We start from the raw sequence: 12120 nt of genomic DNA, 5'->3' as shown, positions 1-12120 counted from the left end.
AGGAACGCCTCACCTTAGCATCTAGCGTCCGACCTTCCTTCACCACTGGATAAAACCGTGACGTCTGGCTTGAGTCTTTGAGCTGCGGTGTCCGGGGAGTGCGAGGGGTCCTGGCGTTGCGATAGTTTGGCGACTCTGGGACAGTGGTTGGTAGAGAGCGGGCAATGGTGGAGGGCTCGGGGGCACCAAACAGCTTGTTGGCCAGGGCGTCAGTGGGAACTGCAGAGGCAGAGTGGGGACAGTAAGCAGAGGTAGGCCTGTGAATGCCTGTCCCTGTAAGGCCCCGTCGGACGGCGCCAGACCCTCCCACCCAGGCCAGGGTGGCAGGTGTCACCTCTCACCTTGCTGGAAGCGAGGTGGTCCAGGAGGGACCTCTTGGTTGGGATCCACAGGGGGCTCAGGGGTTAGTGTGTCAAACTGCTCCCGACTGATCATGTTGACTTTCTTGAAGTTCTCGACTTCTTGCTGCAGAGGATACGAGATTGGGGGGTGGGGGGCGGGGGGACGCTGGTAGGAAGACTGCCCTAGCCTGTTTAGGGATCAAGACATGCAGGAAGCTGAAGAGGGCAGCTCCTGCGACCACACACGTGGAATTCTGGTCCCCAGGCTCTCAGCTGCCCCGTCACTATGCCTCAACCCCAGGTACCCAGGCATGACTGTGCTAACCCAGAATAGGGGAGTACTTGCCCAGCCCTCTCTGCAGCAGCACTGAGGTCAGGACTCCGGTTCCCCAGGAACGTGCTGTAGACTCCCCCACCCCGATTCTCTTCCTGCAATTCTCTCCTCATCTCCACCAAACACACTACTACTCACAACAGAGGCTCACCAAAGGCCAACCGACCACCTCTGTAAACACCTACTATACCAGTTTTGACTGTTTCCAGGTAGCAGTGATTTTTTAAAAGACCTATCTTTCCTCCATATTTCACACTCAAAGCAAGTTCCTCAAAAGGCTTTTAAACTTTTATATATGCCTAACAGAAATGACAATCCAATCCTCATTCTATTCCTCACCAAAGTGCCTAGCCAACTTAAGACATTAAACATGGATGCTCAAGAAGCAGAGTAGCCAGCTCTTACACTGGCACAGTCTACAGTGTTCACGTCGAGCATCACCCCCTTTTGTTAGATGATGATGCTGAGGCTCTGTGCCCAAGGTCAGGTCACACGGCTTGTCAGCCTTCCCCTTCCACACGTTACAGGCACCCCAGGCCCCACCACCACTGCTATGCCCAAGACTCACCTTGATCTGGGAATACTCGGGTTCAAACTTCTCGGTCCACAGGTCCTGCTCGTAGTAGAAGAGCCCATCGTTAATGACCTTGGCCAGCTCAGCGCTCATCTTGGCACGCGAGGTGTGGTTGCCTGTGCGGTCCCCCCCCGGGTGCCGGCGCATGTAAGGTGGCGTCTGGGTGACAATGAGGATCTTGTTGACATCCCGGTCATCAATCTCATAGTCAGAGTCCTCATCAGACCAGGCGGTAAAGGTGTTCTTCCGCCCATCCATCTGCTCCATTTCCTCGTCAAACAGGAAATCCAGTTCCTCTTGCTCGTCTTGATCCTTGGACATCAGCTGCTGAGAGGGCAGCTGCTGAGGCAGAGTAGTCGGGTGGAGGAACCGGGGCTCCTCTGACTTCTAACATAGGGGCAGACCAAGGAGAAAGGGAATCACCAGGGAATCACCTTATACCAGGCCCTGTCGCTGTGCCCTGGGAGAAGCCCTGACTCCTCAACATGGGACTGTTACAACTGCGGCCCTGATAATGGCAGCAAGTCACAGCTGCCAGCCTCAGAGTCAGCCTCATGGAGGAAGGATGTCCCGTGCGAGTCCAGGTGTCTCCACTCACAGCTCACATCACAGTCATTCATAAACACCGAGATAACAACTTCCCTGCACGTAGGAACTGCACTCTCATTTACCTAAATGTGTATCCTCCACAGCACCTGGCCTGAGAGTGGGTACAAGTTCAACAGGCTGATTCATCCATTTGTCCATCCCCAACACCTCCCAATAAACTGGAAGCTTCATCAGGCAAGAACCACAGCTGCCTTGCCTTCCATCCTATCCAGTACTTAGACTGGGATCTAGCAACAGCACATGTTCAACTACTTTGATAAATGGGCAAGTACCCACTGGTACCAGGCCCTGTATGAAGATGCTAAAAGCAGAAAAAGAACAAGACCAGGTCCTTGAATTTATGGAGCTCTCAGTTTAGTGGGAGAAAAAGTCAACCAACCGACCAACTGCAGTGTGTTATGGTAAGGACTATAAATAGGCCTCGTGGGAGTACATAGGGAGTAGCACTCAACCAGCTGGGGGTGGGAGTGGGGACAGTCAGGGAAGTCTTCCCAGAAGAAGTGACTATGAAAGGATGCGCATAAGTAAGCCAGATGAAGGCAGGGACAGAGACAGTGAGAGGCAAAAAGAAAACAAACAAAAACACAGCATGTCCCAAAGGCAAGAGAAAACAAGACTGCTTTCAGCCAAAACAAAGTATTCCAGAGTGGTTGATAGGCTGAATTTATCTGAAATTTTGGAAGTAAAGCATCTGTCTACCCCATAGTATACATCTAAACGTCATTTCCCTGCCGTGCAAAGCGCTTTTCTGTATAAACTCTAACCCTATTCTCTTTTGGAAGGTTCACGATAGGTCAGGTGGGAGTGGGGGCTCGAACTCGGGAATAGGGGCTAAGCACGGCTCCACCTTTCCAAAGCCTTTGCAGTCTGCAGCACTGAACTGAACTCTGTCAGGTCCTTGTGCACTTACTACCTTACCCTCTCCTCATGACTCCAGCCTAACCTCTGACACTTTCTGGAAGACCACAGCCAGAACAGGCTGGGAAGTCAGGGTATAAACAGGAAGGGAGGAAGGAGTTGAGGGGGGTGGTCACAATGGAAAAGGGAGCACAGAATTCCATAAACCCAAAGTCCAAGGTCACCTCTGAGCCCCAGACCAAGAAGGTCTCCAAAGAAGGGATGGCAATGGGCAGGTGAATGGAGCAAAAGTCTGCTCCTGGAAAAGGGGCAGTAATTTTAGTTTGAGATTGAAACACTTCTCTAACAGGGGACTAAATGTGAGCTATTCATATATTGCTTTACTATTTCTAGAGCAGTCTAATCCCTCCCTACTTCCATCCAAAGACGGAGAAAATGAAGCCTTGAGATATTAAAGATGCGTCCCAAGGTCAGCAGCCAGCAATGACAGGAGACCTGTGTTCTAGTCTAGACTCTGTCCAGACCGTGTGTCTGCTCCCCATCCCTTCCCTCTTCAGAAGGTCTGAGGGGCTTATATATGGGACAGTGAGGACAAATTCAGGGGGAAGGCACTAAAAATGCAGCCCCAGGGATTTAGATGGGGTCAAAAGAACAGCCAAGGGACTTCCCTGGCAGCCCAGTGGTTAAGACTCCGCTTTGCCACTGCAGGGAGCATGTGTTCGACCCCTCGTTGGGGAACTAAGATCCCGCAGGCCACACGGAGTGGCCAAAACCAAAAAGAACAGGCAAGTGTTAAGAAACACTTAATACTTCATGAGACACTGCTGCCAGAGGCTGCATCATCTCCTCCTGTGAAAAATGCCATTCAGGATCTCACGGAGCTAAGGTTGTCCTGAGGGGTGATCCCCACTGGAAATGGAAACAGGCCACATCAGCCTTCCTGCAGTCCCTGGTGACCTCCAGCTCGCGTTACAACCCTGAGCCACCCAGCTTGCCTGCCAGCCCCTACAAGCCCAGAGCTCTGTGCCTTTGCAACACCCCTCCCCACACTCCAGGCCAGGCCCCTAGAACCTAGGGAGCGTGGCAGGCCTCACTCACCTTGGGCCGTGCTGGGGAGGGCCGAGGTCTTTTCTTCACTTCAATCCAGTTCTCAGAATCCAGGTCAGGGAGGCTGGCAGACAGGCCCTTGGGCAGGGTCTTCAGGTTGCTGACCTCCTCTGTTTTAGTCGGCACTGGGGTGGCAGCACGGGGAGAGCCGGGTGCCGACTCTAAAGGGTGGAAAGGGGAGATGCTCATCCCTCCAGCCCTCCTCCTGATGGCCAGAGGACAAGGGCAACAGGGAGGCATCCACATGCCAGCAGGGTACCTACCTGTCTCCTTCTGATAGTGCTGGCGGGGCACAAACTCTGGGCAGTTGAGAAGCTGGGAGAAATCAGTCTGGGAATAATCCACTATTGGGGGACCAGGAAGAGGCCATTTCTCTGGCTCCTCCCTTCGGCGGACTTTTTCATCAACGATCTCCACCACCTTGCTGTCCTTTAGGGCCTGCAGGGGAGAAAGAGGGAGAAGATGCAGAGGAAAGACACGGACAGACTGAGATCCTGGAAGCTGGTAGATGACTGAGCCCCATGAGCTCAGGGATAAGTCCAGTGCTGGCAGGAGTATAAGAAAACTGGTACCATCTCCCACGACCAGCAGATGGGTGAGATGTTCAAACTTGTAGGAGGGTACCAACATGAAAAACACACCTGCCCTTTGACCCTGCCATTCTACTTCCAGGAATCAGCCCCAGAGAAATACTTGCACAAACAGGTGACAACATGTGTAAGATCTGGATACAAGGCCATTCACAGCAACGTTGTCTGTAAAAGGAAAAAACTGGAAACTACCTACGCTTGCCACCACATAAGCAACTTAAACCAATTATGGCACATCCATTCAATGGAACACCATTCAAGCTTAAAAATCAGCTTCAAATGTGCTGAGGTGGTAAGAGTCACAAAAAAGCAGGTGTAGGTCAGTGAGTTTAAGATCCCATTGGGGGACTTCCCTGGCGGTCCAGTGGTTAAGACTTCGCCTTCCAGGGACTTCCCTGGTGGCACAGTGGTTAAGACTCCATGCTCCCAATGTAGGGCGCCCAGGTTCAATCCCTCGTCGGGGAACTAGATCCCACATGCATGTCGCAACTTAAAAGAGTTCACATGCCGCAACCAAGGAGCCCGTCTGCCTCAACTAAGGAGCCTGCCTGTCGCAACTAAGACCCAGTGCCACCAAATTAATTAATTAAAACGAAAAAAAGACTGATTTCCAATGCAGGGGGTGAGGGTTCGATCCCTGGTGGGGGAGCTAAGATCCCACATGCCTTGAGGACAAAAAACCAAAACATAAAACAGAAGCAGTATTGTAACAAATTAAATAAAGACTAAAAAAAAAAAAAAAGATCCCACTGGTGTTTGAATTTTTAAGTAAAAACATACAAATGCACACAAATTTTTCTAGGATTCACAGGTCAAGTGCTACAGGTGTTTATCTCTGGGAAAAAGGGTGAAAAATGGAGGGGGCAGAAGAGTTTCCTTTTAAAAATCTTTTAGGGGCTTCCCTGGCGGTGCAGTGGCTAAGAATCCGCCTGCCAATGCAGGGAACACGGGTTCCAGCCCTAGTCCGGGAAGATCCCACATGCCGCAGAGCAGCTAAGCCCATGCGCCACAATGACTGAGCCTGCGCTCTAGAGCCCGCGAGCCACTACTGAAGCCTGTGCGCCTACAGCTTGTGCTCCGCAACAAGAGAAGCCACCGCAACGGGAAGCCCGCGCACCGCAACTAAGAGTAGCCCCCGCTCACCGCGACTAGAGAAAGCCCGCGTGCGCAGCAACAAAGACCCAATGCAGCCAAAAATAAATAAAATAAATGAATTTATTAAAAATTAAAATTAAAAAATAAAAATCTTTTAAGTGGAAGAGGAAAACATTTTAACATGTGACAACATACTGTGTTGGTGAGGCTGGGGAAGAGGCACTCTCGTATACTGCTGGTGAGAATGCAAAAGGCACACCCACTAGAAAGGGAATCAGGTAACAGCTAGCAAAATTACATATGCATTTGCCTTTCAGTTCAACCATCCCACTTCTAGAAATCTACACCAAAGACACTGGCTAAAACATGCAACGATTATATACATATATATGCACCTGTAAATAAGAATGAGGCGTACCTTTCTTCCATTACTACGACTACTACACGGTCAGCTCCCAGATATATTAAGTGAAAGCAAAAAAAGCATGAAGAAATACACGTGCTATATGTTACCGTTCACCTAAGACAGGGGAAGTATATAATACCCACAGAGGCATTTACTTAATTTTTTTTAATAGAAAGATTCAAAAAACGTTGCTTATAGTAAAAGAAAGGGAAAAAGGTGTAAGTAAGAAAATTTTAAGTCGGGCTTCTATGAACATAGCATCTGACTTTTGGAACCACATAAATGTTTTCTATAAATGTAAAACAAATATGAAGGCGTAAGAAAGCAATGCCCAAAACGTGAAAGCAAAGCGAAGCTAATGAAACTAATATATATCAAGTTAAAGAAACAACCACAAAAAAATTATTTCAAGTTGAAAATCATCACTGACTGTATAAATAGGAAAAAAAACTTTTTACGAGTAGGAGAGGTACTATCAGTATAATGTGTATAAAGTGTAGAGTAAAACGAATAGTTATGTTGATGTTGTTAGGAGTTAGGATTTTTGGCATGGGAGAAAGTAGTAGTTACAAATAAAAGATACTTGGGGTTACGTATAGACCCTATAGAAATTTTAATAGAAAATATCAGTACAATCTCATGATGTATTTTATTAAAACAAACAAACAAAAAGCTCTAGAAACATCGACCAATCAAGTAGCAATAAACACCGCTACAACTCAAACTGTGTTATCTAAATACCAAAAATACCACTTCCCCAAAATAGAGGACCCAGAGTTCCTTAAAAAAAACGGCCAATTTCAGATCTGGGACAGGAAATGTACAAGATGAACCAGGGTCCCACTGGCCAAAGACACAACAATTTGATTCAGCATAATAACTACGATAATTTTGAAATAAACAAAATGTTCGAACCTACAAGTTTGTAATGATATTAAATGATACTAACACAAAAAAAAACAAACTCGAAACTCACTGTTCACCTTTGAAGGTTATTAGGGATCCACTCATAATTCTGAAAACTGGTTAACAAAGGAAAAGATCAAGCACTTATCTGCCCTTCCTGTACAAAGTATATACTTCTTGGTAACCAAATAGTTGATAATGCAAAGTACCTCCTTAAAGAGGTATTCCAGCTAACAAATAAAGACAGATTGACAGAATATAAACATTTTGTAGTCCCTAATGAAGTAACAGGCAGTGATCTGCAGCTTATATGGCAAAAAAGAGAACCAAGTGAAGCATTAAGTGACATCTGAGAGAATATATCACTATCTATAAAGTATTCTTGACGAGGAGGGGGGAAAAAAAAATAACCACCAAAACCTGAATCTCAACAGGCCTCTCGATAACCAATTTACAAAAAAATCTGGAGTACAGAAGAACATGTGAAATGATACCACCCTGTCCTATGGAAAATTCTACAAGATATACCACCTAGCACATTCAAAAAATAAACTGCAAGGAAAAAGAGAGGGAGAGGAGACTTAATAAGACAATAATATTGGTCTTATCTGGATCCTGATTCCCATAAACTACCAAAACATTTTTGACAAGTGGGGTGAATTTGCAACTGACCAGATATTTGGTGATATTAAAGAACTGTTAATATTTTTACATGCAATAATCACATACTGATTACTTTTTTTTTTAACAGGCCTTTATCTTTTAGACAGAGATACTGAAACACGGACGAAATGTCAGATTACCAGAGAGTTCCTTCAAAGTGATCTGGGAAAGGAAACATGAGGAGACAGATGGAATAAGACTGGCCATGAGCTGATAGATGCTGAGGCTGGGTGATGGGCTCATTATACCATTGTGTCTACTTTTGTAAATTTTCCATAATAGAGGGATGGGTGGGGGGAGGGGAGAGAGAGAGGGAGAGAGAAGGGGAAGGGGAAGGGGGAGGGGAAGGGGAAGGGGGAGGGGAAGGGGAAGGGGGAGGGGAAGGGGAAGGGGGAGGGGAAGGGGAAGGGGGAGGGGAAGGGGAAGGGGGAGGGGAAGGGGAAGGGGGAGGGGAAGGGGAAGGGGGAGGGGAAGGGGAAGGGGGAGGGGAAGGGGAAGGGGGAGGGGAAGGGGAAGGGGGAGGGGAAGGGGAAGGGGGAGGGGAAGGGGAAGGGGGAGGGGAAGGGGAAGGGGGAGGGGAAGGGGAAGGGGGAGGGGAAGGGGAAGGGGGAGGGGAAGGGGAAGGGGGAGGGGAAGGGGAAGGGGGAGGGGAAGGGGAAGGGGGAGGGGAAGGGGAAGGGGGAGGGGAAGGGGAAGGGGGAGGGGAAGGGGAAGGGGGAGGGGAAGGGGAAGGGGGAGGGGAAGGGGAAGGGGGAGGGGAAGGGGAAGGGGGAGGGGAAGGGGAAGGGGGAGGGGAAGGGGAAGGGGGAGGGGAAGGGGAAGGGAGAGAGAGGCTGGCCAAGCCTTGGAATCTTAGCGTAAGTAATGAGATGGGGACTCTTCCAGGGTTTTCTGCCTTGGCCCAAATTCCAGCTCCTTAAGTACGGACCGTTCTTTCCTCTGCACCCCAGCCCCAGGGAGGGAGACATACCGCAAAAATGAGTGAAATGTCAGTGGTAAGGGCCTGTACTCGGTGGAAGGACGCGATAAGTGTGATGGGAAGGAAACCGTCAGCATCCATTTTCCGTCGCAGGAAGAAGTCTCGCTCTAAGTTGTCCACGCTGAAGTAGTATTCGCTAGGTGGAGGGAGAAGAGCATGACTGCTTCATCACTGTGAATACGCCTGCCCTGTTCTGTGCACTCCAGGAAGCTCACACAGCCTCTGACCAACCCTGTCCCTACTGCACTCACAGTCCTAAAGGCTGAAAAGAGATGACGTCATCCTTTCATGGCTCCCTAACCTTGGGTCAAACTTCTCTCTGCCCTTCAGCCTCTCTGTACGGCTGACAAGCTCTTCATCCTCCTTTAAAACCCAGTCCCAATACTGTTGGTCACTTTCTCTTCTGTTCCTAAGCCACTTATCACACTCTTCTGCAATGATCTACTTCCTTGTATGGCTCCCCCACTGGACTGAGAAACGACATATTAGAGAGGTTAGGAGTTAAGGTTTTGCAAATCAGACAGAAATGGACTCAAATCTGTGCCTTGTCACTCACCAGTTAGGCAAGTTACGGGGCCTGTAGGCTCATCAGTAAAAAGGGGATAAAACCCAGCTCATAAAAATTAAATAGACAACTACAGGACTAAATAAGAGAATGCCTATAAAGCACAGAGCGCTGAGCCTCACCAATAATGCTAGCATTCTGAATGCTGCCATTACAAATAAAGGGATAAAGCGGAGTAGAATCTAGACATTTTCTCTCCTTTTAAAAAAATTAACCAATTTTTAAAATAGTAGTATAGTTCTCTCCAGTTACCTTTTTCAGCTCCAGCCAGAGGCAGCAACTGCTGCTAGCACCAGAAGGGCCTGCACAGCCCTACTCTACCAGGCTACCATCCTCGGGCAGCCCCCAACCCTACCCATGTCTCCAGGAGGAAGGCGCCTGTCCACTTACATCTGGCGTTTGATGTAGTCTTTAAGCAGCTCCTGGTCCACGCTGTAAAGCTCAGTGCTGCTGACATTGTCAAAGTAGTAGGTGATGTTGTTCATGTACTTGGGGGTGCGCGGTCCCTCTGCACCGTCAAACTTTCGGTAGCCAAACTGGTAGTCAAAATGGGCTAAGGGGGAAACGGGCGTCATGAGGGAGAGGAGACCCCTGCCCGCCCCCCACCGCACTCCCTCGGACATCCCGGAGCCCAAAGGGGCCTCACGTACTTCGAGTGCCACCCCGGCCGCGTCCCCGGCCGCGACCACGCCCCCGTCCACGGCCACGGAAGGAAGCCCGCGCCCCACCAGCCCCATCACTCTTCACACTCGATGTCTCATCCTGGTCGTGCCAGGCAGGCTCCGATTTGGTCTCTGGTTGCCAGGCTGGGGTGGGGGGGGCCACGGGCACGGGCACATAGGTGGCAGGCTCAGACCCTATGGGGAGAGGGGGCACCGGGTCAGGCCTGAGGAGGAGCCCCATGCCGAGGCCCTCCATAGTGGGAGGCGCATACCTTTGATCTCCCCGCGGTTGGCAGGTGTGTGTCGTGGCTCCGGTGGGCGAGTAGGGCGAGAGACCAGTTTCTCTCTGGGCACTTCAGGCTTCATGTCTATTTGCAACGGAACCCACTTGTGTTTGTTCCCTGGAGGACAGCATGGGTACAAGAAAGGCTTGAAGGAGAGGTCCCTCCTGGCCATCCCTACCCCCAATACTTCTGTCCGTGTCTGGGGTCTCAGGCCTGAATCACCATCTGGTGACCTTGGGCAAATTCCTTTCCCTCACTGGACATCATTTTCATCTCTAAAATAAGAAGGTGGTGGACTTCACTGTGATGGACACTCTTGGTTGACTCCTAATATCAACTTCTCCACCGTCAAGAGAACCCCCTCTGGAACCAGACACATGGCAGCCCAGAATCAAGACTGCACCTTCAGGCTCCCTTGGACATGTGCCGAGATTCTGCCCAGGGGAGCTGAGTGGAAGCAGTCAATTCCAGGGTGAGTCCCTAAAAGGCAGGGAGCTACTCCCCCCTCTCCCCATCCTGCTAGGTGGAGTGAGTCACCTGGAATGAGAAGAGCCAACACACAGCAAGACAAAGGCATCCAAGAGCTGCACCTGGCCTACTTCCACCCAGCTCTCAGGTGAGAGAAATAACCTTCCATCCTGGTCAAACCACTGTTCCCCTGGATGTGTATGAGAGCAGCCAAACCTGTACTCCAGCCGTTTCAGCCAGAGCAATGGGAACTCCTGTCTTTAAATGAAATCTAACATGGGACAGCGGTATCAAGACACACAAAGAACACCCTGAGGCAGAGAGCCCCGCCCCCGTCTTCTGCACTGCTAGAGCCCCAGTGCTGAGGACAGGGCTTACCAAATGCTTGTTAAAGAAAAGGAGCTGATGGACAGATAGCTGGAGTGAAAGCCTGCTGACCCAGTGGCCTACACCCATCAGCCTCCCGAGGACTTCTTGCGGGGGCTCCTGAGATGGCTCCAGCAGCCCTGGCCTTCCGACGTCTCTTGGTTCTGCCCTACCGCCTTCCCCCGAGTCCTGATCCAGTCACTCACCTTTCTTCTTCTGCCCGCCTCGCTGGCAGTCCTCATCCCCATTCTTCTCCTCCCCCGACTCATCTGATTTGGCCTTCGGGCTCTCCTTACTATCACTCCCCTCTCCCTTCTCCTGTTCCTTCATGTCCTTTTTGGGTGGCAGCTTGCGGGCAGGCTGAGACTTGTGGGACTGTGGCTGCAGCGGGAAGCAGAGCAACAGGGAGGTGATGTGAGTCTGAGAGCCTCTTGGGGTGGGAAAGAAGGGAGCTCCCTGTCACTGGAAGGACGGGGTTGAGGAGCTGGAGCATGTGACGGCAGGTTCGGCTGCATGTATTCTAAGGTCCTACTTTCACGCCTGAGATGCTTTCGCTGGGAAGAGTAGTCAAACAGGCAGGAGGTAGAGGACAACCTGTCTCTCCAGCTTCCTTAAGTCTAAATGACCGAGACAACCCCCAGGGCCGGGGCTGCAGCCTGCAACGGGCAATTGTTTTACTCCCTACAACAGGACCACATAGTTCAGGACACCTGTGGGACGGAGAAGGTGCTGGCCCCTGGTCTGTCCACACCAACCCTGTCTGTGAACTGAAGGCCAGTGCGGCCAGAGCCGGTGAGGGACCTAGCTGTCAGCCCAGAACGAAAGTGCTGGGAAGGAGAGGACTGACCAGGAGTCCATCTTCTGCTAGGGCTCAGGAAAGCTACATAAGCTTCCCCGTGACCTGTGGTCTGGAGGCGGGTACCTGGCCTGATGATCACCGACAGGCAATCCAAGTGTAGTGATGGAGAACACAGGCTTTGGAACAATACAACACACCTGACTTCTAATCCCCACTTGGCCATCAAGGTAATTAACCGCCCCCAGCCTCAGTGGCCTCATCTGTAAAATGGGAATTACTGAAGGACCTATCTAGGAGTCACTGAGGGTTAGATGAAATGATGAAAAAACAGCACTTGGCAGTCCCCGACACACAGCAAGGGTGCAAAGAATGATTCTTAGCTATCTCAATGTTGCCCATATGGTACCAACCACTCCTCTTAAAAAACAGAAAGGTAACAGCTGAGGCTCTGAAAGCTTGAGGCCAAATGTGAACATGTAGACAGAATTCAAACCTGCCCATCCCTCCCCACAGA

General features: G+C 50.2%; 1 protein-coding gene across 1 annotated transcript in view; it reads right to left on the bottom strand.

Annotated features, from left to right (window-relative positions):
* LARP1 (La ribonucleoprotein 1, translational regulator) overlaps positions 1-11137 on the bottom strand; it is a 19893-nt gene extending 8756 nt beyond the window's left edge. The window contains 11 exon segments of the mRNA XM_007472192.1: positions 14-219; positions 342-501; positions 503-529; positions 1244-1636; positions 3815-3984; positions 4087-4261; positions 8454-8598; positions 9418-9580; positions 9678-9884; positions 9962-10090; positions 11014-11137. Coding sequence (XP_007472254.1) covers positions 14-219; positions 342-501; positions 503-529; positions 1244-1636; positions 3815-3984; positions 4087-4261; positions 8454-8598; positions 9418-9580; positions 9678-9884; positions 9962-10090; positions 11014-11137 — 1899 coding nt within the window.
* Between the last annotated feature and the right edge of the window lie 983 nt (positions 11138-12120).

The sequence above is a fragment of the Lipotes vexillifer genome, unplaced genomic scaffold (assembly GCF_000442215.2).
Source record: "Lipotes vexillifer unplaced genomic scaffold, Lipotes_vexillifer_v1.1 scaffold697, whole genome shotgun sequence".
NCBI classification, from domain to species: domain Eukaryota; kingdom Metazoa; phylum Chordata; class Mammalia; order Artiodactyla; family Lipotidae; genus Lipotes; species Lipotes vexillifer.
The sequence above is the reverse complement of the archived record's forward strand: the minus strand, read 5'-3'. Positions and strand labels throughout refer to the sequence as shown.